A 27,590-nucleotide genomic window follows, 5' to 3' on the forward strand; every position below is an offset into this window, starting at 1 on the left:
CAAGTTTAATGTGATATTAACATGTACCTGTCACAGCATTGTCTGAGCTCATAGAACTTTGTCGTTTAGCTCACATTAGAAGACTGTTTTTGTGTTAAAGGAAGACACATTTACTTCAGGTAGTACACTTTTCCAAAACAAAATAAAGTAATTTTGTCTGTGTTGTAGTAAGTTGTTGGAAAGACGTTGTGATTCAGGCTCTGCGCCACCCCCACACTCCCATAGCTACTGTTTCCTTGGCAACGGATGTCAGGAACTGAGACGCCAGCAAATGGATCTGCTGCATGTTTCACATATTTGAAGTCCTTTCTCCTGGTGGGGAAAAATGATACATAAGCATATTCCTTATTTTTTTATGTCCTGTATACTTTAGTATAGTTTAGAAAAGGCTGTTCGTAAGTGCTTGAATCTAGCACTCCATGTTGCATTTGCCCAGTGTAACAGTGGACAGAATATAATTGACTTATTATGCTGTCCCTTTTCATTTTTATGAGAGGTTCAGTATTCAGATGAAACCAGAGTTTAAAGCTATGGCCTGAAATCAGAGTCTGGATCTAAACCCTGCAGGATTTAATAGGGCATAATTAAATAATTTAGTGACTGTTTTTGTTTTTCCATTTACAAATCCCAGCTTTGTAGGGAGCAGCAGTCGTCTGTTAATTGGTGGGGGAATCATTTAGCTAATTGCCTAATGTTACTGATGTTTGTTATATTTTATTTATTTATTTATATTTTGCACCTGAATACCAGACCTTTTTGTGTAGAGTTTGATAACAAATAAATGTTATGTAAAATTTGGAAGTTAAATCATTTGCAGTAGACCTCCTGAAGTTACCTCTATTAATTAATTCTACGTTAGCTCTCATTTTAACATTAAATTGTGTTTGGCGTGTGGCTCAGCCTGCTGTTATTTAAGTGTCAGACTGCATTGTACATACAAAATTGAGTCTACACTGTGCAGAATAGATTGCTTTTTAAATCTCACTTGGTCCTATCTTTGGACAGATCTTTTGTACATTTAACATGCATTGCTATGTTTATACTGTAACGGGTGAGTCTACAGTAACTCTTGCATTCATTTGGTCATATTAATGTGACAATTTCACGTTCACCCTTGGATCATTTTGCTTATTTGCTGTTGCATGAATAGGAGGATTGCACACAGATTGCATCATAACCCTCTACCCTTCCTTGACCCGGATGGAGGGGGCCACCCAAGCACTCCATCAGTGTTCAACACCATCCATCTAAAATTAAACAAGGGCCCACTAATATCAAATGTCTCTTCTGCCTCATGCAAGGTTTTTTATTCCAGTCTTCTGTCAGCACTCTCCCCTGTGGTTAGCAAGCTCTAATACCCAAATAAGAATGACTTATGGCTGGCTCCACCATGGCTGCCTTACTCTTTGCAGTAGCACATTTGTTGCTGATATCTACAAAGCTTCCTCTTCTGTTTAATTACTTCTCTGAGCATGTCTTTGAATTAGCAGATATCTGGGACTACGAGGCCCTTTTTTCAGCATTGCTTGTTGTAACAGTTTCAGAAAAAGAGCATCTCAGGAACAAGGATGTCCTCTGGGAGCCCAGGTACTGGGACAGCTCTAGCAGAAGGCAGCTGGATTGTGTGAATGTGGAGAAATGGGGCAGTAGACTAGGCTAAGGGAAGCCTGCTCGTATGGGGCTGGTGTCCACCTGTCCTGCACAGTTTAGGGTGTTTCTGTTTTAACACACACACTTCACATCATTAGGTGGGTCAGGTCTGTTGGAAAATATGCAAAACCAGGAGTACACTCACTGTGTTTGAAATGAGTCAGTTTGTAAGCAGGAATAAGCTTTTTCATCTAAAAAGTGTAATCTTCATTAAGCCTTTGATTTTTTTTTAATTGGCACTAGATTCTTCTTAAAGGGATTGACCAAATTATTTTTTTTATTATTATTAAAAATCTCTTTTACAAGTAAGCCCTGTCCAAGACAGCAGCACATAAACAAAAATTACACCCTAAACAACAACACAAAAATAAAATAAGTCAGAAAAGCTGTCACTGTTGTGATACCTATTGCTGTCTCTGAAATACCCTCATGTATTCATCTTCATTACCTTTAGTTCGGGAACAAAAATGTACCAAACTCTATTGCCGTTTTACACTGTGGTGTACTTGCACAACTCAACTCAACTCTACTTGCTTTTTGTTAATTGGTACCGTGGGCTTTGGAAAGCACAACGACAACATTCTTAAAATTAAGGGTTGTTTATTCATTTTGTATTCATCAGTTGTTTTCATGAGTGTGAACGCAGCATAGCAATGCATCAGTTAAATCAAGTTACATTCATTTCATAAATCCCATTTCAACTCCATGATTTTCTTTATGGTTTTCTGTTTAAAACAGCTCTATTATGAAAAGTTAAACATGTTCACCTTTCCACCTGGAGAAGGGAGTGTGATGTACCTTTAGGAAAGACAGCTGGACTCTAAGACCACAGCTCTACCATTTATAGGGACATTAACATTGTCTGTACCTTTAGGGAACAATACTGCACCAGTACAAGACCTTTTTTCCCCCTGAGAGAGTAGCATTCACTCTTCCAGTTTGGTGGCATTGTGGGGCTAGGGAAGGCCTAAATATTGGGTGGATTTGGACAGGCCTAGATTCCTGACCAAACCTGTCGTCTTTTTACGGCAGGTGCTTTTGTATTTAGGAAATATATCAGATCTTTGTGGTAGTTTGTTTGAAGTGAGATAAGGTGAAGATAAGGGAAGCAATTGTTTATTTGTAGCAGGTGACTTGCAAAGCATAACTGCCTCGGGCCTCATGAGCTCATTCTTCTACAGGGAGCTTTGACGTAGGAGGGCGTGTTTTTCCCATCTTTCTCAGTTCCTGAGAGCATGTGGCTGCATGGTGGTGTATCAACACCTCACCTGGGAAAGTTGTTTTGAATGGGTGGTGATGAATGGGAGTGATAATGCAGCGGTGGGTGTGCCTGGCAAGATCCCTGGATAAGACGCCCTATGCATCATGTTTTTTCACATAAACACTTGTTTCACAGATGTGTAATGCATTGTGATTTCCTCTGAATACACTTTGATGAATCTACATGTCTACAGATCATCTATCATATAACCACACGAGGCTAAATAAATATTGCACAATTTTACATTGCCTGAGATATAGATTGAGTGATATAATCAAGTTATCCTGATTTATTTTTCCAGGTATTATGCTATTTTTATTATGTATATTTCCTTACACATGTAAAATTTTAACTCCATATATGCAACACTGAGAATTACTGACTGGCTAATGTCCATATCACAGATTTGGCTACTCCCATTACATAGAGAGTAAAATGTACACATTGCCACCTAGTGTACAATTTGTTCTGGCCTTTGGTGTAATATTGTATTTAGGAAAGGAATAACGGTCATTTTAGCCATTTCCAGAGAAGTTGGTACATGTTATAAATGGCAATAAACACAAGAACTAGCTGTCAAAACTGTCAAAAGAAAAATATTTCTGAAGAACTTGATTGTATTTTGTAAATATAAACCCATTCATAAATTCATGTTTGCATCACACTCTGGAAAAAGTTAGGACAGAGGCATGTTTACCACTGTTACCTCACCTTTCCTATTAATTACAGGATTTAATAATTTTGGGCCTGCTGATGGCTGAATTTTTACCCATTCTTGATACTAGATTTTAACTGCTCAACAGTGTGTGGACGCCGTTGCCTGATTCTCCTCTTCGTGATGTATCATTTGAGACAGTTCTGGACTACAGAGGAGCCTGTGATGTAGGGGTGGGCGATATGGCCCTAAAATAATATCAGGATAGTTCAGAGTATTTTGGTAATAATGATATTCTTAGCGATATGACAAAACACTGAAAAATTATAACTAAATTATATTAAATATATTTATTATATATTAGTAATACTAAAGGCTTCTTTAATTTCTAACATTACACCATGTTTTTTTGTGCATCTGATATTTTGTACCCCAAACCCACCCCCACAAGTCAATCCAGTTTTTTGGAGCAAACCATTTTTCCACCCTACTAAACTTTGCCTAAAAGACTCATGAATGTATGCTGTGTTATGGGTAACTGCATGACGTCATTATGTAAACAAGTCAGAATATTTATTGCCAAAAAAAAAAAAAAAAAGTATGACAATATTATTGCGAACGATACAAAATGGCACAGCCCTACTGTGAAGCACATGCACTCTATGGGGGTTTTCACACTTGTCCCGAAAACTTGAGTCCGCACCCAGGACTGATTCTGGGCTCGTTTGTGGGAGGGGGCTCATTATCTCGGGTTTGCTTCCACAAACACGAATTTCACCCGATCCGTGAAAAGATTGCGCAGATTGTGCTTTCCTGTGTGTAGGCTCGCAAAACGTCGATAAGGACCTGCATCCATTTGCTGCTTTTGTTTATTTTTACTGTGCTGTAGCCCCTGCACATCTTAAAAGGGAAGTAAGCCGAGAAGTCGAAGCAGTCATGTTTGAAATGAACCAATCATGTAGCAGACCACACTGGTCAGTGCTCTGGACCACTCGTGGACTCAAACAGGTTTCACACTTGACCAAATGTACCAAACCTGCAGAGCAAGCGGACCTGAGTATGTAAGAAAAGTCTAGTATGAAAGCACCCTATATCTACGAAGCCATGTTTTTGTAACATACAGAATGAGACCTGGCATTGTCTTGCTTAAATAACTATGAACTTGCCAGGAATCTATGGCATTTTGATAGTAGATTAAGTCACTATAATAACCTAATGTTTGCGTCCATGTTGATGGACACTTTTCACTAGTCACCCATTGCTGTAGTCACGTATGCACCCCCCTTAACAAGAGATGTTGGCTTTTGCCACCTTTCTATGATAACAGTCTGGATGGTCACCTTTGTCGTTACCATGTAAAAACACTATGTTAATTGTTCATGAAAAAAGCTGAAACATGGAATCCTCTGACCACAGCATACTTTCTACTGTCTTTTGCCACCATCTAAGAGGAGCATTTTTCCTGACTAAAAACAAATGCTCAATTCATGGAAAATATTCCCCAAATTGTTTAACCATTGACGATATGCAGTTAAGGACAACTTGGCAACCATTTTGGTGCAGATTTAACCAAGAATTGGTCATTTTATAGCAGTTCAAATACAGAATTACTTATTGCAGAAAGATTACATAGTACCCTGTGCAGGCTTTTTCCCTATAAACTACTTCCCATGTACAGGTGTTAGAAAAAGGGATTTTCTTTGCCATTTAATGTTGAAATTAACTTTCTAGGTGAACGTATAAGCCTTTTGTTGTGCTGTAAACTCTTCAGGCACTCTTCATGCAGCTGGCTTCCGTGTGTGATGACCTCACACAGTCTGTGCTCCTCATAGAGAATACATGCAGGACAGGAAATGGTCATAAAGATGATCCGGTTCTGACCAAGTGAATATTTGTGGCTTAAAAAATTGACCAAATTAGAGCCGTTTGAAATTTTAGGTTAAATGATTACAGACACATTTCAATGCAGGCCGATTTGGGGTTTTGTCCCAAAAGAAATTCACTATAAAAATTGTTGCTGTATCCCAGCCAATGTCTCCTCAATAAACTGCAATAAAAAGTCAAAGTCGGAACAGCATCGGTCTCAAAACTTGCGAGCAGATTTAACCAAATGGTTTGCAAACATTTTAAAGCACAACTGTATTTGTCGGTAGCTTCAGAAAAATTGGTTCATAAGCCTCACCATTTTTACACAGATTAAGGTTTCATGATCAATGCTTCTTGCATTCTTTAACTCTGTTGTGCCTTCGATCCACTGTACACCCCAGACTTACACATCGCAGCTAATGATATTTCTGCAGATAAAGTCTTATCTGCAGATAGAGTCCTCAGTGTTACTGCACACTTGATAGTAATTTGTCATGAGGATACACTGATGTGGCTTTAGGATCAGGAGTACTGACGGGCTAATGCAGCCCTTTCAGGAGTCACATACAAAGCCAGTTATCCTCAGATGCTGAAGTGGGTAGTTTCTACTTGGTTATATTCACATGAGTATGCTGCCCTCTAGTGTATACACTTAACAACTGCAGTCATTATTTGCCAGAGCTTAATTTGCTCTTTGGCTCTTTTCAGCAAAAAATATAATTGAGTATCAGAATGTGTAGCACTTTTATATTTGCAAGAATGGTAACATTTTGTGTACAAGTGTTTGAAAGAAAAGAAAGCAAGACATTGGAAAAGAATGTACCTCTGACAATACAGTGTGCACAGTATTACTGAATAACTCCAAATTATTCTTTCTCAGACTACGTAACTGATGTGAACATTGCACTTGACAGCCTATATTTCACTACAGTAAACTATAATTTGAGATGACATTCGTATGGAGAAACAGAAATGTTGTTTGCTTCTATAATACTTAGCTATTTAGTTTGTGTAAATACTGATTACATAAGTTGATTATATAATAACAGTGGCTCACCTGCCTGCCTGTGCGGTGAGTGGTTATGGCACCATCTGCTTTTGTCTATGTGTGTGCTTTTGTACTGTTTTATTGCTGATGCTCATGAGTGCACTGTTTTGTGGTCCTCAGGCAGCTGCAGGAGCTGCAGCGTCAGAAAGAGCTGGAGCGCGAGCGTCTGGAACGTGAGCGTCAGGAACGAGAGCGTCTGGAGCACGAGATGCTAGAGCGCGAGCGTTTGGAGCGCGAGAGGCAAGAGCGTGAAAGGCTGGAGCGGGAGAGACAGGAGCGTGAGCGGCTGGAGAGGGAGCGCGCCGAGCAAGAGCGGCTGGAGCGAGAGAGACAGGAACAGGAGCAGCTGGAGCGCGAGAGGCAGGAACGTGAGCTGCTGGAGCGAGAGCGTGCCGAGAGGGACAAGCAAGAGCGAGAGCATCAGGAGCAGCTGGAGAGAGAGCAGATGGACTGGGAGAGAGGGCGACGAGTCTCCAACGCTGGTGAGCATCTCCGTAGAATCCTTTTCACCATCTTAGGTCAGTCAGGACAGGACACACTGGACCCAACAGGTAAAAGAGGCTTTAATGCTGAAACAGTGCAGGTTAACGTACGCTTTAGAGCAGAGAGAAGGGCATGAGGCTCAGAAGACCTGTTGTTATGCTGCTGTTTCCAAATTATGGACCAAAATACAGATCAAATTCAGCCACTATAGATGTTAGCTATGTCATTTTACCTATTTTTATACATATATTTAGTAGCATATGTTAGATACTTATTGATAGAACACTGTAAACAGAATTTGATTTGGCCATGCAGTTTGTATAATATTAAATGAGTAAATCATCAGTTTTCATTATTTGTAACGTTCAAGCTTGGTTGCTCTTTCACAATCTAGAGAAGCGTGTTTTGGGCACCAAATATCTTGCCTGATGGATTTAATTTGACTAAAGAAATTTATTTAATATATGTATATATGTATTCCCTTATTTATTTTTACATACAGCATTTTCTTGCTGTATTTGTTACACAGTTCTTTGAAGGAGCGGGTCATAATATAACAGACAGTCTCCTCCCGATATTCCCATCTGCTCATATGTTGGAACAGCTCACTCAAACAGCTTGAAACATGACAGAGCTTGGAGAATATGGAGCAGTCTGACCACATTTTTATTTATTTATTTATTTATTTATTTATTTATTTATTTATTTATTGTTTCCCCCCTCCCCAAGCTGTGCTGTTTTGACCCACTCAAACTAAGTGGTCTGCCAGACCTGTATCACATATAGTAAGGTTAGGTGGTCATTAGTTAAAGCCTCTAGTGACTGGAGCGCATGAGTGCCACATTCATCACATTAGATTGCCCAGCATTATGCCCTGGTTAAAAATATATCCGCAATAGGGGGGATGGGATTTGTTTCTTTCACACAGTGCGCATGAAGGGTCAGTCATCAGGCTGAGACATACTTGATTTTTTAAGTGGAAAAACATGGCATGCACTTGGTAGACATTTTTAGTTACATGTTCGTGTTACCTATATATGATGTATTTTGTTCCCCGTTTTACATTGTAAATGAGATAATGAGAGGATGATGATAGAGAGTCTGCTCACATGAGATATTGGCAATGAGATATTAAAAAATGTCATATGTACAAAAGGGATGTACGAACGCCTTGAAGGGTAGGAAGAAATATATTGAAAGCGTGCTCCTGAGCTTAAGCTTTACATTATTTATTTTTTCTGCCTCTATAACACACCAAAAATATTTGAAAAAATGATTGAATCTAAAATGGTTCGTTTTCTACAGCTGAGGTGAACCAGAAATTTGATATTAAAATAATAGTATGAATATGGCTAACACTTGCCTTTCAGCCTGTTTTTCCTGTTTTTTTTTTAAACAAGGTTCTTTTTGTCTTACCCTTCCAGGCTTTCTGAGGAGCTAAGTGCAAGCTCAGAATTTGTTTTCTCAGAATTGGTGTGTTATACAAACAGTAATAAAACAGTGGAATTTAGTCTCAGGAACATACTTTCAACTTTTTTATTTTTTAATCTTACCTTTCAGGGCTTCTATAGAGATACAATTTCCTTTTTGTAATCCATAGTTAAAGGCACCACTATATTGAACTATCCAAGACCTAAGATATATTTCTCAATATTGATTCAACAGGCATTTCAATGATAGCATCGCCTGCCACAATACATTTGTATCCACTTCATCCTGATAACGGTCGCACTGTATCCAGAGCCTACTTGAAATCTTCATGCACAAGGCAGGAACACACTCTGTATAGGGCGATCTATAAGCTTCATTTGATTGTTAAAGAACTTGTATGTCTGTGTTTCAAATGCACCAGCAGTCATTTTTGAGGGAAATCACTGTGTAAGGAGAACACTGAAAATGACCCAAAAAATGTATCCAAATCAAGCTATGCATGTATCCACAGTTACAAAATGGTACTTAAGTAGAGTCCCAAGTAGTCTTCTAAGGTCGTCTGGGAAACTAACAAAAAAAAAAACAGCTTCTGATATTAGCGTGGAGTCTAGTATAAACCACATTCAGCTGGTTGCCCAAGTTTGAGTGCATCATGTCCTTTCTTGTCTTTCCCTGTCAGTTCCCTATGGATATGAGCTATCAATTTTCCCCCGAACAGTCTCTTCTAGCTTTATAGCACATTCTTTATCACCCCCTACTCTATTATATTTTTCTATTTACTATTTCCTTGCCAGAGCTCTATCTTCACTAGCTAATTGTGCTTCAGCATGTTTTGAATTTGAAGCTGTAATATCCATGTGGAGCAGAAAGCATTTACTCCATTTTCACTTGGATCAAAAATCTATGCTGTGGAAGAGCTAGATCAACTCTGCAGGATTAGGTTTTGCCTTTGTGCTCATTTGTCACTCATGCTGCAGCAACTAATGATTTGAGAAGAGAAAAGAATGTGACAATCAGTAACACATCAGGAGCTTTGACATAACATGGGCATGCAAAGTGCCAAACCACTTCCTCCACAATTTCAAAGAATAACTAGCAAAATCTCTGCCGTTTAGCCACATTACCCATCAGCCACATGGCTAATCCTAATGATAGCCACCATGCTAATGCTGCCCATTGCAAAGCCCATCTCCATGATCATAGAATTTTGCTACATATTTGAGTTGCAGCTCAAACATGGGCAACAACCCAACCACTTATGCTTCAGGCTATGTAATCTGTTCAGAATCGTGGACAAGCCCTCCACTTATGGCACAGCCTTAGCACAGTGTGTGGCGTACAGTCTAGGATGTTGAATAATATTGGTCGACAAAGAACAAGAAAATAATATTTGTCACTGTGGAAAACCACCTAGCAGACGACTCTTTCTTTGGCTTTCCTAGTGTACCTTGACCTTGTGTCTTTAATGTAGTCTGCAACCTGCACCTCTTTAAAGTCAAATTTCCTTTAGTTCCCATGCTAGATATATTAATTTCTGTCATGTAAGCCTTGTCCTGTTTAGAACATTTGTCTCCTTTTGGAACTCAACTGAATGTACCCTTAAGGACCACAAGGCCAAAGAGTGTCCAGTTTTAATCCTATATTATCTCATGCACCTACCCCTCTTTCCCAGACAAAATTAAAATACCTACATGTGCCCTTTAGTGAGTAGCACACAAAAGCAGATTTTGCAGCAATCTATTACCCAATTATTATATATAATTCAATATCTATCTATATATATATATATATATATATATATATATATATATATATATATATATATATATATATATAATATAAATAGTATCAATAACAATTTTTTTAAAACACATTTTTAATATTTGAATATACATTATTTTTACTATCAGTCAATGACTGACATTCATTACAGGGCACTGCCATCAGTTCATTGCACTTGATTTTAAAGTTTAAAGTATTAATATTGGCAAAGCCAGGAGGTTTAGGTTTGTCTGTGATGTCATGTTTGTTTCTTCTTGGCAATTTTTCTGTGTCTTTTTTATTGTTCATATCAATATTGGAATTATATTGTATTGACAGAATTTAAGATATATATATATATATATATATATATATATATATATTGTGATATAAATGTTAGCCATATTGTCCAGCCCTACATGTTAGGATCACTTGACATGGATTGGAACAAGAAACAAGAGAGACGGTGACGTGATATCACAAGGTTCTGTACAGCTCCTAGCCTGAATATCAAACAAATCTGTCCTACACTATTATATTATTATTATTATAAATTATTATTATAAATTATTATTATAAATACACTATTTTGAACCTAGTACCCTTACAGTCCTGTTGTTGATATAATCAAAGTGGGGACATGAAGGTCTACTCTTACGCCTTTCCTTTCAGTTATGTTTCTGAACACCTTGGTCTGACCCAAAGTCTTTCAAATCCAGAAAATAGAACTAGTTTCAAATCCAGTGCTTTACATATTATTCAATTCATTTTACTGTTGATGTAAAGGTTTGGCCAACTACTCAGATACATACCAGTGAGGCGAAAATGCAGGAATAAAACTGGATTCAAGATCTGAATGTGATTTATTTATGACCTAACCTCTTCTAAAAGGATTTTTAGCATGGTACTTTGGAGACTGACAGTATTTTCAGTGATCATAGAATTTCTGCCTTGTCATTTTGAAAACACACAAAGCAAGACATTCAACCATTCATTGAATCATTTTCTGAAACCACGTATATTTATATTTACTTTTAAGTGAGTATACTTTTGATCAGTAGAAAAGGTTGGTGTCCAGAAAAGAGTGACTGAAAGGCTTTAAGAAATTGCAGTGCTGAACTCATGTAGTAATGCCAGTTTTCATATCATCAGAACGTGATATGATTGTTGCTAACAGAGGGAGGGAAAGCTTAGGAGATTGAGATTTAAAATAAAATAAATTAATCGAGTTAATTTGTGCCATGATGTACAGTCAAAAATAATGAAGAGAATAATAAACATGTTTGAAATATAGGGCAAAAAATATTCCTTAAATATGTGTGTGTCTGTATACCCAAATGCAAGTAACTGCCTCGTTGTGTTGGGAGGAATTACAAAGATGTAGTGGCAGGAGGAATGCTGTGTCTAGAGGCAGTGTGTGAGGGTCACTGGAGTGGAAAGATGCAGGCTTCTCTCAGCATATGACACACACACACACACACACACACAAACTCATGTTAATAATAAACACTGCTTTTACATTTGTTTGTAGACAGCCCTTATAATTAGTGAAATTAGCTATTTTAAGGTGCACTCATTATGGACACAGACTTTCCTTCAGTTGTGCACACACGCCTTGTACAATCTCCATAAAACAGCTTGAAATGAAAGGGAAGCTCTGGAGCAGCTGCATATGAGGTTTAGTCATCCTGCTGAATGCAAAGCACAGGCTCGAGAGACCTCAAGCCCCCAACATTGGGCTGTGGAGCAGTGCAACTGTTTTCAACAGTGATGGAACACCAGACAGTTTCTTTGGGATTAGTTAGAATGGCTTTTGTGATCCAGAACTAATCGTTCAACGTAAGTCTCTGATTAGAGTTTTCCTGTGTGAACGCGGTTCTGATCTTCAGTAATATTTCAACCGCTAGTTTAAAATCTTCCTAGAGAATACCCTTTCTTTCAAAGAAACACTTGTCCAAAATAATAAATCCTGAACGTCTGAAATAGAATGCCATATTTTAATGGCCAATTTTTTTTCTTTGGCTTTAAAGTAGGAGCAAAAGGTGCAAATTTAAGGCAGTGCTTAGTGGTTGCTACATATTTTGCTGTAGACATTGTTTTAATTTTAAAGTTGATTTACAGTTAATTGGGCAGCGTTTGTGACTTAAATGTGTTCAGGTTTATTGTTAGTTGTTAGGTTTGGTTTTTCTTTGTTTTCTATTTTTTTCCCTAAAAGGGAAACTGAAGAATTTGATCATTGCTACTTCTTTTGTAAACATGCTTGTTTAAATCCCATAGGTTTCCTTCTGATACATATAGAGTTGTGTGAGATTCATAATTATGAAAATCTGCTTTGTGTAGGGTGTGTTTTTTTTTTTTTTGCATGTAACATGTAAACAACCAGATAACTGTACAGCTTACAATGCAGAGAATGGGTTATAGCAGAAAATGACTGGTCTGCAGAGCCTGCATTTTCAAGATAGATACCTGCCTATTTGGATAACTCACCTCAATTTGGCATTATCACTGTTATATGTCTCTGTTTAGTACACTAGGTAGTATTTTTACCATACAAATACCTGTAATAGGGAGATTTAGGCCTTTGTTATTACTAGTCTGGGCTCAGCACTATGCAACTTAAAAAGGACAGCGCTGTAAAGGTCAGTTACTCTGTGCATCTGTAGGGGGAGCCCAGGAGCAAAAAGTTTTTTTTTGTTTTTTTTTTCCCCCCTTTTCCCTTCTTACCTGGTGTTCCTAGAAAGTTTTGTGCTGTGATGTCACTGGGTCAGGGATAATAACAATCCACATTTAAACCATCTGTATCTGAGATTACACAAACATACGCTACTGAGCAATGAACACAAATGAAACAATGAACACACAAATTCGTCTTTCACACACAAAAATACCAACGATCTAGATGCCATACAAGAGTATTTTATTTTATTTTTATTTATCAGCAGAGACAAAATACATCCCCCGGTCTCTTGAAAGTCCAAGGTGTGGCTAAGCGCTGGCTTTTGGCTCATTGCAAAAACAGAATTCTGTAGATTCATACAAACCAATCAAAGTTTTCTTATATCTGTAAACCTAAAAGTTCAGAGTCTGTTGGATCTTTGCCGTTTTGTTTGAGTGTTAGTGGCATGGAGTGAGTGGTGAACTGACAAGTAACCAGTGTGACTTGATTCCCCTAGCTCCACAGACACTAATCTAGACTGAGGTGTGCCTTCAAGAGTTAGGCCACCATTCCATTTGGGCCTTGGCTCCTGAAAGTACTGATTGAGACCCTCCATCTTACAGTAACTTGTTCGACCATGTGTGCTGGAATTGATCCAATGTTCACAAATACACATGATTTTATCCTCAGCTAACTGATTGATTGTACTAATTGTAGCGTGTCTCATGTCATAGGCAGGAGTAAAATATCAGCATAAGGGAGATGTAGGACTGTGCTGGTTTTTCCTGCTTCATTTGCTCCTTTCTGTCTTCCTCCTTTTTCCTCCCCTTTCTCTCTCTGTCTTTCGTGTTTCTTTCCCTCTGCACGGTTGCTGCTTCTTCTTCCCTCCTGCCCCGTTGTTGGGGTGTTCAGCATTTGAAAGCACCCTCCACACCCCTCCACCTCCAGACTACGCCAAGACGACCACCACCACATCCACCTCCTCCTCACCTGTTTCCCATTCCACACCCAACTACCACGCACCCACCACATCACCTTCCATAGCCACACCCCCCACTCCTCCCCTTCGCCACTCGGCCTCCCGATTCGCCACCTCGCTAGGCTCCGCCTTCCACCCAGTGCTCCCCCACTACGCCACCGTCCCTCGCCGTCAGCCAGCCCCCCCTCTGGCACCAGCTCATCCTCCTGCTCCTCCGGTCCCTCCTTCCAAACCTACAATCTGCAACTTCACACCTCTGCCACCTTCTCCTCCAGTCATGATCAGCAGCCCACCTGGCAAAGCCACTGGCCCACGGCCTGTCATCGCCATCCCAGCCCCTAGCCCACTTTGTCAAAAACCGCCTTCACCCACTGGCCCTACCCACTACCACTCATCCTGCTCCTCCTCGCCAATCTCAGGCCAGCCCCTCCCTTCACCCCCAACTCCACCTCCTCCTCCACCTTTGCCCCCCTTCTCTTTGTCGCAGTCACCCATCATGGCCCCCCTCGTGTCCTGTCCCTCACCCCAGCCTCCTGTTTTCCCTTCTCCTTCCACAGCCTCCCCTGCCTTTGCCGTGCACTCTATAAACTCTGTGCTGGGAGACCTCTCTGCTCCAGAGCCAGCCTCTCAGCCTGCTGCTGAACCCCCCAACCAGCCGGGTAAGGCCTCTTCTCTGTCTCTCCGCCTCCACTAACCCACTAAACGGGAAAGGGAAGGGTCCGGGGAGGGGCGGGGCTGGCTGTGCTATTCCAGGCCCTGTTCTTTGCCGCTTTCGCTGGATGGGAATGGTTCTTTTGCGCTTCAGGGGACCACAACACCTTGCACTTGTCCAGTTTTGCCATCCTGTTTGTCTGTGAGTGCACCGAGTTGAGCCAAATAATGCCTGCATGTGTGGTTTGGCATGCCATAAATGTTTGCTTTAATGAATGCACCCCTTTCTTAGCATCCTCAATGGACTTAGTCTCTGAAGTCACACTTGTGCCATCATTTTCTTAATTTTTAAGTTTATATCTGTATTAGTCAGTGTCCTGTGATTCATCTTTCATTCTTATATTTACACTTATGATCTACCTCACCTGCACAGTGTAGGCGTGGTCATGTACATTCAAAGGTCGATGATTTGGCACAGTAACCCAAGGTACATGCAAAAAAACAATGGCAGCAATGGTCATCATACTCATTTCTGCTAGTCATTTCTCTTCTCGCTTTTGTTTGAGGACTGTATTCCAATATCCAACACTGAAATGACAGCTTTGACCTGGTATTAAAACTTGCAATAGATACTGTGTTGAGCCAAGCTGTGCTTAAAGTGTTCTTAAAGTGACAACAATTCACTCTAGGGGTTTTCCAGCGATTATTTATTTTTTAAATATTTAAAAAATGTAAATATTTTTGGTATAGCATAGTGGCAACACAGGAAATCTCCATGTGTTATATTGAACTTTGCACCCTGCTATACCAGTAAATGTTTTTGAGCAAGACTTCTAACGCTGCATTGGCCTGCCTCAATTACAAGACTAAAACTATAAAGGTGTCTGTCAAATGTCATTGTATACTTTAGGACAGTGCATTTTTCACATTGTGTTATGATTTGCCATAACGAATAGTATGACAGAAATCACTTTCAGAGAGGCAGAGACCTGAAAAGCAAACACATGTCAAACTGTCAACAATGCATTAGCTCACTTGCTAGCCTGTAAAACTCTGTGCTGCTAGGCCAAGTATCAACTGGAAAAAGTCCTCCTCACATAACATATTTTGAAGCCAAAAAATGTATGTAGGGATTTAATACATTAAATTATTTGTTGGTAATTATAATTAGTAGCATCTCACTGATAGCAGACAAGACACAGCCTTTGAAAAGAGTAGGGTCTTGGTATTGAACCCATAGCTAATTGTTTGATATGGTCACATTCCATCATTGTGAAATATTGTCATGTGTCTTTCAGAATGAGCTTTACCTGTTGTTCATTGTGGGTATTTTATATTCATAATATTCATAAATTGTATTGTCGTTATCTTTTTTTTTCTTTCATTCTTAATCTATTCATTACATCTCAGAATTACTGTGGTTGTATATATTTAAACCTGTTGTTGCTAACATGCTTTTGTTTCATATAATGCAAAGAACAGAGCCTTTCATTGAAATATGATTGAATTGACTTGTTAAAGGGCTCTATTAGATTATAACAATGGCATTGTTGAGGAACTGCCTTCATGGAAGAGAAGACGCTGTGTAAATGAGTGACTCACAATTCACTGAGATGTGTTCTGACTGCTGCTTCTTTTCTCTCCCCCCCCTGCAGATTCAGTGCAGGGTTTGCCCACCCCACCTCCCCCACCACCTCTTCCACCCGGCTCCACTGTGACCCCCACTTCTGCCGGACCACCACCCCCTCCTGGACCCCCACCCCCTCCTCCTCCTCCCCTCCCCCCATCACTCACCCCAACAGGCCTGCCTACTCCACCCGGACCACCTCCACCCTCCTATGGCCAGGTGCCACCTCCTGCACCCCCACCACCCCCGGCCCCACCTCTGCCCTCTGGCCTCTTCACTCCCTCGCCCACCACGGATGAGAATAAGCCCCTCTCTGGCCTGGCGGCTGCCCTGGCAGGGGCCAAACTACGGAAAGTGCCAAGGGTAAGAATCTTGTGAAATCTCTTCTAATTATTCATGTGACCTCAAAAAATATCCCAAAACAGAGAACTGTGGGAGTGAACAAATGTGGAAAATAATTGCAAACTGCTGATTATGTAATAGTGCTGACAGACCTAGATGCCAGTATTACACTGAATCCAGAGATAAAATATGGGCTTAAGAAAAATCATCACTGACCACCTACTAAAGGATTTCAAATGTTTTAGAAGTGCATCTGTTTGTGTACAAATACATTTTAGATCATTTTTTTGTGTAACCTATAATTGTAATTAAAAATTACAACATTCTCCCACTCTTGTAATTGTTATGTAGTATTACAAATGACAATTACCATTTTATTCAACAAAGAATAACCTAAAAGTTAAGTCGCTTGAAAATGGAACTTGTGCATCGATTTGTTCTTTTCTTAGGGGTAATATTGTATCCAAATGTATGTGGTACTTTTGATTTATATGATTTTGATTGTAAATTGGCTTATACATTCCTTCATTGTCTTTAACCGCTTATCCAGTTCAGGGTTGTGATGAGTCCGGAGCCTACCCAAAATTATTGAGCGCAAGGCGCGAACACACCCTGGAGGGGGCACCAGTCCTTCACAGGGCGACACACTCTCACTCACACACACACACCTTCGGGCACTTTTGAGTAGCCAATCCACCTTCAAATATGTTTTTTTGGAGCGTGGGAGAAAACCGGGCACCTGGAAGAAACCCACACGACAATGGGAGAACACAATGGGAGACAGTCACCCGGAGTAGGACTCAAACGCACATCCCCAGGTCCCTGGAGCTGTGTGACTGTGACACTACCAGCTGCGCCACCATGCCATAGTACATCATTTTTTCACCGTTATACACGGACACCACAATCTGAAATCTTCTGGACTAATTTGGTCCACACAGACTTGACTATCCTCAAAACCTCTGATCAATGTCAGACACAGTTCTCTAGCCTCACTCCAGTTGTCTGTTGCTGCAGAGTGATGAACCCCCTAGCACAGCTGCTGGAGGCATGGTGGGCCCTGGAGCTGCCAAACCAGAAGCAGCCCGAGGGAATGGCCCTCTGCCTGGAGGAGGAGGACTCATGGAGGAGATGAGCGCCCTGCTGGCCAGGAGGTACTCACACACACACACACACATTGGTGTTATAGGCATTAGAAAATAAATGCAACTGGGGTGAACGTGGTAGATTAAATGCACCATGCTAGCAGTCATGTTATAGATCTAATAGTATAAATAGTAATGAAAGTGAAATATATTTCAGCGTGTAATAATTTCTATAATACAATCTGCTGAACACTATAATGAATGTATTTGTTTTACCTGATACAGAAGAAGAATTGCAGAGAAAGGATCATCCCCAGAGCCTGATCAGAAAACAGTAAGTAGACCAACCATGGCTCATAGACAAGACTAGGGCTGAAAGCATTTGGGGAAAATACAAAGTTGTTGTTTATGAATCAGTATTTAAAAAAAAAAAAAAAAAAACTTCATTCAATGTTTATTTAGACATGTGCCTTAAATGCCTTATGTGGCCCTTACTCTCGGTTTAGTGGCTCTATTAGATTAATTATACCCAGATAAAAACGGTTGAATAATGTATAATATAAGTAAACTTGTGACTGTTGCTGTTTGAAAACTGCAAGAGGATAAATTAGTCATTAAGCCGTAGACAAGATGTTCTTCTGTCTCCCTTCTGTCTGTATTAGATCTAGTACAAATCTCAGGTCTTTTGTGAATACTCTGCCATCAGAAACTCCTTTAAGCCTCTGACCTAAGAAATCATCCCATTTCTCCTACAGGATGAAATTGAAGCAACTACGACTCCAAAGGTGTCAGCCTGTAGCACACCAGGTATGATCTGCCACAGTGTGAAGCAAGCTTCCACAAAAGTTGTTGGTCAGCATTTTAGTGTATTTTGTTCATTCTTAGAATCCTTGCTTTAAAAACCTAAATAGAGTACATCTCACATGCTTTGTTTGTGTTTGAGTGGAACTATTTTCCATTTTTGTTTCCTTTTACAGATATGCCGAGAAAGCCTTGGGAAAGGACAAACACCATGAACGGTAGCAAATCACCAGTTATTGGAAGGTAATCATAAACAATACACTGTCAAGTATTTGTACTGTATCTTCAGTGAATTCCTATTACCTCTTTATAAGACTTTGATGCACATTTTCACACTCACTGCAGTGTGGGTGCAGAAACAAGGGCAGTTCTTACGTTCTCATTCCTCATGTGAACCACCGATTGCATCTACTGCTTTGACTCGTGCTGTTACGCGAGGGGCTCACAAGACCGCATGGCAGAATGCGGGGTGGGATGGGCTTGCTTCATCAGTAATCTTTAACAGTACTAAAGCAAAGTGCCGGTGCTTATTGCAGGCCTGTCTGTCCCCTTCACATCATTCCTCTCAGATGTGGCACTCGAAGTACTGTAATTGTATAGTTGATGAAAATTAAGAGAGAGTATCAGCTTCCAGGGTGGTAGACAAGAAATATGGCCCACTGTCTTCAAAACACAATACTTCCAAATATGTAAAATAAGAAATTGGATTAAATAATGTAATTGAAAGTTGTTTAAGGTTTTTTGCAAATAGTTTATTGTTTTATTAGTTTATAGTTTTATTTCTTACATCATATGTAAATAATCTGGAACATTATCCGGACTGGTGATCCAGTGGACCTTATGTATTTTCAAGTCCAGTGGTTTTAAGCCTGTGGTGTGCTGTAAATCCAATAGATTTGTCGCCCTTTCTTCACTCTGACCAGCTAGTCTCTTTACTCTCACAGACGAGACGTGCCATGGAGAAATCAGATGAGTACTGAAAAGTACTATGACTCCTTAAACAGGTATAAGGGCCTGTTGAGTTTGGAAGCTCTTAATTTTTTTCAAGCCTTTGCTGTGCTGCAAACATGGTTCATAGGTTTGGAGTTGGTGCTGCAAGTGTTTTTCTACAACCGTTTTCCCCTAATCATACAATGCTGTCCATTTTGCCAACAAGGTAATCACCATACTGTCACTACAAGGTAATATTAGGTGTACATTTTATTTAATATTACGTGCATGTTTTGTAATTCAAGTACAAACATTCTCCTGATCTTTTGTCATTTTATGGTAACTGTTGTATAGTATTAAAAGTTACAATATTAACAAAAAATAACCTAAAGATGAAGTAGTTTGGAAATGGGAAACTAATGCATTCGTAGCTGCATTTGTTATAAATTCCATCAAAGAAAAATGCTGCAAAATTCACAACTATTATATTATTTTATCAAAAAGTTAATGAGAGTTTTGGTTTAGATGATTTAAAGATGGTGATTTAGATGTTAGTGATGGGGAATGTAGCATTTTCATGTTTTGTTTTTTGTCCTTTTTTAATACTGTACAACAGTACCATAAATAATATATTTAATATATTCATGTTATAATTTTTAATAATATAATATAATTAGTACCTATTTAGGAGATGTTTCTCCTTAAATAATGATCTAAGATATTTCTGTTGCATAAAGGAGAAAATATGTGGTGCACAAATAAGAAAGACATTACTGAGAAAATCTGAAAAGAGAAAAAATATTGGACAAAACTTTGATTTGGTGAAAAATTAAATGGCCGCCTCAGAGTCCAGACTTCAACAACATTAAACATGTCTATGATTACTTGAATCACAAGAAGCAGTAAATTCAACTCATGTCTAAGACTGAATTTTGGACATGTGGATAAATGTCTCTGGAGCTTTAATAAAGCCAAAGGGTTGACATATTACATGGAAAAACTGGACATTAATTTAATTTGGCTCTCTGACTTTTGCACAGTATTGTAACTGTTGCATATTTTTATATTCTTATATTCTTTATATTTTTATGTCTTTATATAAAGTTTTGCATTATTATGTGAATAAGTGTGTATATAAAGGGGTAGGAATTCCACATTGTCGTCACATAGCAGTGACATTAGTGCAGGTGTTTCCTGATTAAATTTGCTGCATGTGGAGCGTCAGGCTGCACACTATCAGAAAGCTGGAGTGTCTCTCTTTAGCTTCTCTATGCCAACTTTCCCAGCCGGCCTCAAAGATAAGCCATATTCTGTCCTCCCTTGCGCTTATGCATATGGGCGTGTTTTAAATTCTCCTCATTAAAAGAAGGCTTAAAGTGAGCCTCACTGGAGGGCTATGCCTCCTGCCTCGAAACTCATGGCCCTTGTTGGGTTCATAGCATGAGCTGAGGTCAGTATTGTACATGATGGATGAAGAATAACTTCTAAATTAAGATGTTATTTCAAACGTCTGCATAGCACTGTTTTAAAAGCCAGAGAAAACACATGGAATATGTGTTTGTTTCTAGTAGAAGATCGGATACTGCTCCTTTTCATTAATTTTTTCCAGTGTGTGGTGATTACATTGTTGGCTGTGTACGGCAGGGAAGCATGGGAGTGAAAGGGCTGCTGGTGTGTGTGAGTGAGTGAGTGTGCGCATGCCTTTGCTGCTCTCTCTGCAGTGCTGCAGTTTGGATTGTCTTCCCCCTTCTTCATTAAAACTTTCTATTTTGGGATGTTTCAGAATGACTTTCTGCTCCTAAAGTGTGATGCCTAAATGAAGTGGTCATTATATACACCATACTATGTTAATGTATATAACCATTCTATGACCATGTGGAATGGAGGTGTATACAGTCATTTTAACTGTGAGAAATAAGTTAGATTTGTTGTTAGGTATTTTTCTGATTTCTTTTTTTATTTCTCATTTATAAAAATTAATATTGTTTTACTGTTGTTCACAGTTGACTGATAAAGGCTCCTTGGAATATGACAACCTAGAGGAGTACTACTAAAAATAACAAAAATAAGTGCCTTGTGATGTATTGTTGCCCTGTCCAGTGTGTGTTCACCCAGGACCCTGAACAGGATGAAGCGGTTACAAAAAAATAATTATAATTTATGTCTGTCTATACAAGCGCGCTTTACAAAGTCAGGGTTTTTATTTAATTTTTTTATCTATAACTAAATTATTTATAACTCAGGATTTCACACACACACACACACGTGCATATATATATATATACACACAGGGGTTGGACAATGAAACTGAAACACCTGTCATTTTAGTGTGGGAGGTTTCATGGCTAAATTGGACCAGCCTGGTGGCCAATCTTCATTAATTGCACATTGCACCAGTAAAAGCAGTGTGTGAAGGTTCAGTGAGCAGAGGGTAAGAGCACAGTTTTGCTCAAAATATTGCAATGCACACAACATTATGGGTGACATACCAGAGTTCAAAAGAGGACAAATTGTTGGTGCACGTCTTGCTGGCGCATCTGTGACCAAGACAGCAAGTCTTTGTGATGCATCAAGAGCCACGGTGTCCAGGGTAATGTCAGCATACCACCAAGAAGGACGAAACACATCCAACAGGATTAACTGTGGACGCAAGAGGAAGCTTTCTGAAAGGGATGTTCGGGTGCTGACCCGGATTGTAGCCAAAAAACATAAAACCACGGCTGCCCAAATCACAGCAGAATTAAATGTGCACCTCAACTCTCCTGTTTCCACCAGAACTGTCCTTCGAGAGCTCCACAGGGTCAATATACATGACCTGGCTGCTATAGCCAAACCTTTGCTCACTCATACCAATGCCAAAAGTCGTGTTCAATGGTGCAAGGAGCGCAAATCTTGTTCTCTGATGAGTCCACCTTTACTCTTTTCCCCACATCCGGGAGAGTTACGGTGTGGAGAAGCCCCAAAGAAGCGTACCACCCAGAGTGAAGCATGTGGGTGGATCAGTGATGGTTTGGGCTGCCGTATCATGGCATTCCCTTGGCCCAATACTTGTGCTAGATGGGCACGTCACTGCCAAGGACCTCCGATTCTGGAGGACCATGTGCATCCAATGGTTCAAACATTGTATCCTGAAGGCGGTGCTGTGTATCAGGATGACAATGCACCAGTACACACAGCAAGACTGGTGAAGGATTGGTTTGATGAACATGAAAGTGAAGTTCAACATCTCCCATGGCCTGCACAGTCACCAGATCTAAATATTATTGAGCCACTTTGGGGTGTTTTGGAGGAGCGAGTCAGGAAACGTTTTCCTCCACCAGCATCACGTAGTGACCTGGCCACTATCCTGCAAGAAGAATGGCTTAAAATCCCTCTGACCACTGTGCAGGACTTGTATAGGAGGCCCTACACCATACTAATGAATTATTGTGGTCTAAAACCAGGTGTTTCCGTTTCATAGTCCAACCCCTGTACATATATACATTTTATGAGTTTTTTATGCAATTGTAGGTTAAAATCTTTCTAACTTTGCATGTCAGCTGCCTGAAATCTCAAGCTATGTTGAGATTCCCATGCATTTTCTCCCAGCGTGTTAGTTTCAGTTATTACTCCTTACATTTTCAGTGGTGGTGTTTAACTACTGACACAGTTGTGTGTGTTAGCTGCTGTCTTAAACACCCTGTTGTGCTTCTGTGACTCACACTAGCTGCATATATTTGTCATATCCTTTTCAATTCCTCCTCAGACCGAGGTCTACACCCACTCCTACTGGATCCCTAAGTGCCAATGGAGTGCCAACAGAAGCTCTTGACTATGACAGATTGAAACAGGTAATGTAGTAAGTTTGTCAAAATATGTCAGTTCACAATTCAAATTTTAGGCCCGGTGGTTTTAAGGAGCCTTACAAGGTGCTTAAGTAGCTCTTGAGTTCACCTCTAAAAAGGAAAGCACCCTAAGTGTCACTGAGGGCCCTTTTCCCCTCATTCAGACTAAAAGCCTCTCTCTTCCCCAGAGTTAGATGGAGGAAGCACATGTAAAGTGCCCACTTTATCTAGCTCTTTCTGTTAATGAAATATTTTCATTTGAGTGATCAGTGCAGCAGCTCCATGATGAATGCTCTGTGCATAATGTGCTGTCTGGTTTCTGTTCAGTGTGCGTTTATCAGAACTAAGGGTGCCACTTAAAATATACCACATCATGGCATTAAAATTTGATATATTTTCTATTACAGGACATTCTGGAAGAGATGAGGAAGGAATTGTCAAAGCTGAAAGAAGAACTTATTGATGGTAATGCTACTTTCAGAATTAATGGTCTATTACATTTTATTCAATGGTTTTAATTAACTTTATCTGGGGCTATGTGTTTATGAACTATTGTATATGCACAAAAGTGTGCCATCATCTGTGTGGACATTTGTCTGCAAGTGTGCAAGCACAGTTAGTGTAGTCTCACTAGAATAGGATGAAATGACATGGACAGTTCTGGAGCGGATGCACAAGAGTCTAAGATCACAATGTCACAAAGCAAGTCAGAGGCGAGTCGTGTATAAACCCCCTCAGTATTTACATTTAGAGGTGTATAACTGCTTTTTCTGCATGTGTAAGTATGTTTTGTGTTCTTTGAAATGTTTACTGAAAACATGTTTTTCTCTGTTTCAGCGATCAGAGAGGAGTTGGGCAAGTCCAACTCGGCGTAAAAGAACACGCCGTGTCTGGATGTTCCAACTTTGGCCCGTTACTAGAGGCCAGCATCAAGTTCTGACATATTCTCAAAAGCAACAAAAATGGAGATTTTACAAAAGAGTCTAAAACCAGTGGTGATAACAATAGCCGTATTAATTCTGAGGAACTGATTCGAGGGTGACTCTGTTCGGGGCTAACAGACACACAGTTTGAGCGTGGGATGTGTGCAGCTATAGGCTGGGGGTGACACCTCTTTTTCCTCCCCAATGCTCCACCCAGTTGGCAGGATGCCAGCTTAAAGAGAAATGACTGTCAATATGCAATGGATGACTTTGTAGTAGAACAATGGAATAATCGTGAAGAGGGAGAAAAAAAAAAAGAAAACACAAACTATTACTGAACTACATACTGTATTAACCATCGAAGAGTGACACTGTATATCCAGCAGATGACATTCATTCTTTGGCACATTGCTTAGCAAAAGGGCAGGCTTATTTGGTCGGATGGCACTGAGAGGACAAAGTGAAGTAGCGCTTAGCTTGCTTTGCTTGGTTGAAGGGATAAAAAAAAAAAGATTTAGAACCAGACCAAACGACTGACTGAAGGACTGGGTAGAGTTTTTTGCTGCAGGACTTTGTAAAGCTTGTCTTCCTGATACAGTTTTAACCTGAATATGTACATTAAAGACAAATAGATACCTGCAACTCATTTAATTATGTCTGATCTAATGTACACCATGGCCATATCAAGTAGCTTAGTCACGTAACCTTGGGATAAAGTCTCAGTCAGTTGTTGGGAATTATCCGGATACCTTTTTCTTTTGGGAGGCAAACGCTCAAAAAGTCTCTTATGAGCCACTGTAATACGTATATTTTCTGTCTTGAAAGTTTGCGAATTGTTTTGAGAAGATCAGGTGGGACAATGCCTTTCTACTGTAATTCATTGTAGCTCTTTACCAAAATCCTCTCAGTCACAACAATGGTGAAATGCCAATATCAACAAGACCGCATCTGTAGATAGTGCTAATGAGAACTAGTTTATGAACCGTTTCTTTTTCTTTATTCTTTTCTTTTTTCTTTTTTATTATTATTATTTTTTTGGGGGTGGGGGTTCATAGCAGGCTTTTCTCTTATTCCTTTTGATTTTAGTGCATGTCTTGTTCTGAATGAAATGGGAAACTTTGCTGCCACGAAAAATAAATTGACTCTTGTTTTCAGTTTATAAGCAATAAGTGTAGCACTGACACTCTGTTTCCCCCATGTGCGTTTCCCTGTTTGCTGTAATCACTCACTCTGTCCACCAATCTGTGGGTGATGAATTATTTCTACACTGCATACTTTTATCCCCCACCTTAATTTGCTAGGTGCAGTTCTTGATGAACGCCTCTTTATAGCCATAATGAATTCATAGAGGTACAACATTTACTCAACAGTCCCTTTTACTGTGTTTTTATTTCCAAAATCATGGGTGCAAAGATCTCAGACTGTAAATCACCATTTTCTGTATTGGATTTCCAAAAAAAAGGGTAGAAAAAGATTAGAAGAGTTTTCTAAAGTTTATCCAAGTGAAAGATTTCCAGAAAGCTTTGGGCCAGGAAGAGTGCTTGTTTTTGTACGTCAATCCATTTTTGCTTTTTTTGGCCTTGTTTTCACATTGCCGTTTCACCAATATAGGGCACCCTGGGGTGGTTCTCCATCAAGCATGATTTTGTTAGAACAAATTTATTCTTCAAACTGAAAGCTGTTTTAAGCCTAAAGCTCTATGTACAATCAATGGTGGGAAACAAATGATCGGTGTAAGACTGGATTGACTAGACATATTTGATCATGGTTGAATGTTTGTGAATTTGAAGATCTGTGTTTTTCTTTACTTTTTTTTTCATGTTATTGCTGTCTGCTTGTCACCTAACGCCCTTCGTACTTCTTGATAAATAAGTCACTTTTTAATCCCATTTTAAAAGTCATCCAACATAAACTCTCAAGGATTCAGAAAGCTTGTATAGTGTGTTTACAGCATTGATTGCACTTTATAACTCCATAGAAATTCAAATCACGATGATACTGCTAACAAGCCGACGTCATCACCTTTGTGTGTGTGGCAATCTCACCAAAGTTCAACAGTAACAATCTCCTGAACATCACACTGTCCTGAGCCACCGTTGTTTTTTTGTCAGGAAAGAATCAGTGGTGGGGGTCCTTTGGTTAGGTTCAAGGTTGATTTCATACATGGATAAATCTGTTTGTGATCTTCATGGTTTGTGCCTTGTTCTGAAGTTGCATTTAATATGTCAAAGATTTTAAAAAGTAAAAAAAAAAAGTAATAATAATTATACGGCCTGTCATAACCTCTTTCATGTTTTGCATCCTGCTTTAGTAAAGTACAAAAGGGAGATTTTAAGATGTTAGTTTGGAAAAAGAAAAACACACGCATTTACTCATCATGCCACGTTCTATTTTGTTACAGTATGGTTTGTGTTAAGTGGTTAACCTCGAGTGTTTCTGAGGTCTGAAGATGGGAGATTTTCTGCAGTGGGAATCAGTTGAATAATGACAATACTGAAACATTGTTTGTCTTTATGTATCCATCTTCAGAAGCGGCTGTGAATAGTGGACTATTCAAGTGTGTGCTGGACAAGGTTTAAATGAATGTCCCTGAAATGCATTTATCAATTTCTTTTCTCTTTTTTTTCTATTTTATCATTCACATTGTACCATACTGTTTTCATGTTAAGTAGAAGTTTCTTACATGCTAACATTGTTTTGTTTGAGCAAATGAAATAAAAATTGCAATACATTATTTTTGTGTGAATCTCTCAGTAAAGGAGATGGTGGATATAGCTGTCTGCTGAGACGATTAGAATCAAGATGGGATGTATTTTTGTTTAAATAATACATTAATTAACCAGGGGGTTCTACATATGTGTTGCAACTTCTACATACTTCAGTCATTTAAGATAAGTCATTCAGCATGGCTTTATGTGTGAAATGGTTCATAGTAGAGTAACTTACAGAAACATTGCTTTACAGTGGTAATGAAGGGAACCAGAAGTCATGACGTGTACACCTGAAATATAGTTACTATATAGTATCCACAACAAAGAAGTCTACATATATGTTCTGAATTTTATATACCATGTTGATAATGAGAAACCATTGGTAAACCTCAAAGTGTGTGCTCAATTAAAGAGTGCCCCCCTAAAGCAGCTGAATTCACTAGGGCTCTACAAACCTTAGAGTTACATCCTGAGTTAAGACACTACAAATGAAAATGTTTGTGTTCTAGAACTTACACCCAGAAATCCATCCTACCTCACATGCATGCATCCATGTGTAGTCTTAACTCAAAATGTAAATTACTGGTTTCAGTATACCCACAACACAATTGTTTATTGACTTCTTTATGTATAGATTTAAATGTGGAATCCCACTCACTCTCCAGGATTTCATTCCAACTTCCTGGATTCTGTTTCAAAGTAGCTTCAGTAGCGTCAGGGCAGTTGAACCTGGCCCTGAATTAGCTACATCTGCTCACTGTCAAACACTTCTTATAAAGCAGTTTTTATAAATCATGTGTTGCATGACATCACCCTGTTCGCACCTCGTCTACCATTGCCTTTTTTTTTTTTTCTTCTTTTTTTTTTTGGGCTCTATGCAGCCACAGTTCAAGTGAAGCAAACAGG

The 27,590-nt window shown here is 39.4% G+C and overlaps 1 protein-coding gene across 2 annotated transcripts in view; it reads left to right on the forward strand.

The window, feature by feature from the left end:
* enah (ENAH actin regulator) overlaps window positions 1-26,696 on the forward strand; it is a 76,023-nt gene extending 49,327 nt beyond the window's left edge. Inside the window, exons 5-14 of one of the 2 annotated variants that reach the window (XM_066676957.1) lie at window positions 6,601-6,962; window positions 14,348-14,449; window positions 16,097-16,431; window positions 17,428-17,564; window positions 17,781-17,829; window positions 18,251-18,302; window positions 18,473-18,539; window positions 22,972-23,056; window positions 23,458-23,515; window positions 23,888-26,696. In XM_066676957.1, coding sequence (XP_066533054.1) covers window positions 6,601-6,962; window positions 14,348-14,449; window positions 16,097-16,431; window positions 17,428-17,564; window positions 17,781-17,829; window positions 18,251-18,302; window positions 18,473-18,539; window positions 22,972-23,056; window positions 23,458-23,515; window positions 23,888-23,925 — 1,285 coding nt within the window. In that variant the 3' untranslated portion in view covers window positions 23,926-26,696. The remainder of the gene's footprint in view (window positions 1-6,600; window positions 6,963-14,347; window positions 14,450-16,096; window positions 16,432-17,427; window positions 17,565-17,780; window positions 17,830-18,250; window positions 18,303-18,472; window positions 18,540-22,971; window positions 23,057-23,457; window positions 23,516-23,887) is intronic. The other variant, XM_066676956.1, reaches the window with a different exon arrangement.
* Window positions 26,697-27,590: the final 894 nt, after the last annotated feature.

The sequence above is a fragment of the Hoplias malabaricus genome, chromosome 7, assembly GCF_029633855.1.
Source record: "Hoplias malabaricus isolate fHopMal1 chromosome 7, fHopMal1.hap1, whole genome shotgun sequence".
Lineage (NCBI taxonomy): Eukaryota > Metazoa > Chordata > Actinopteri > Characiformes > Erythrinidae > Hoplias > Hoplias malabaricus.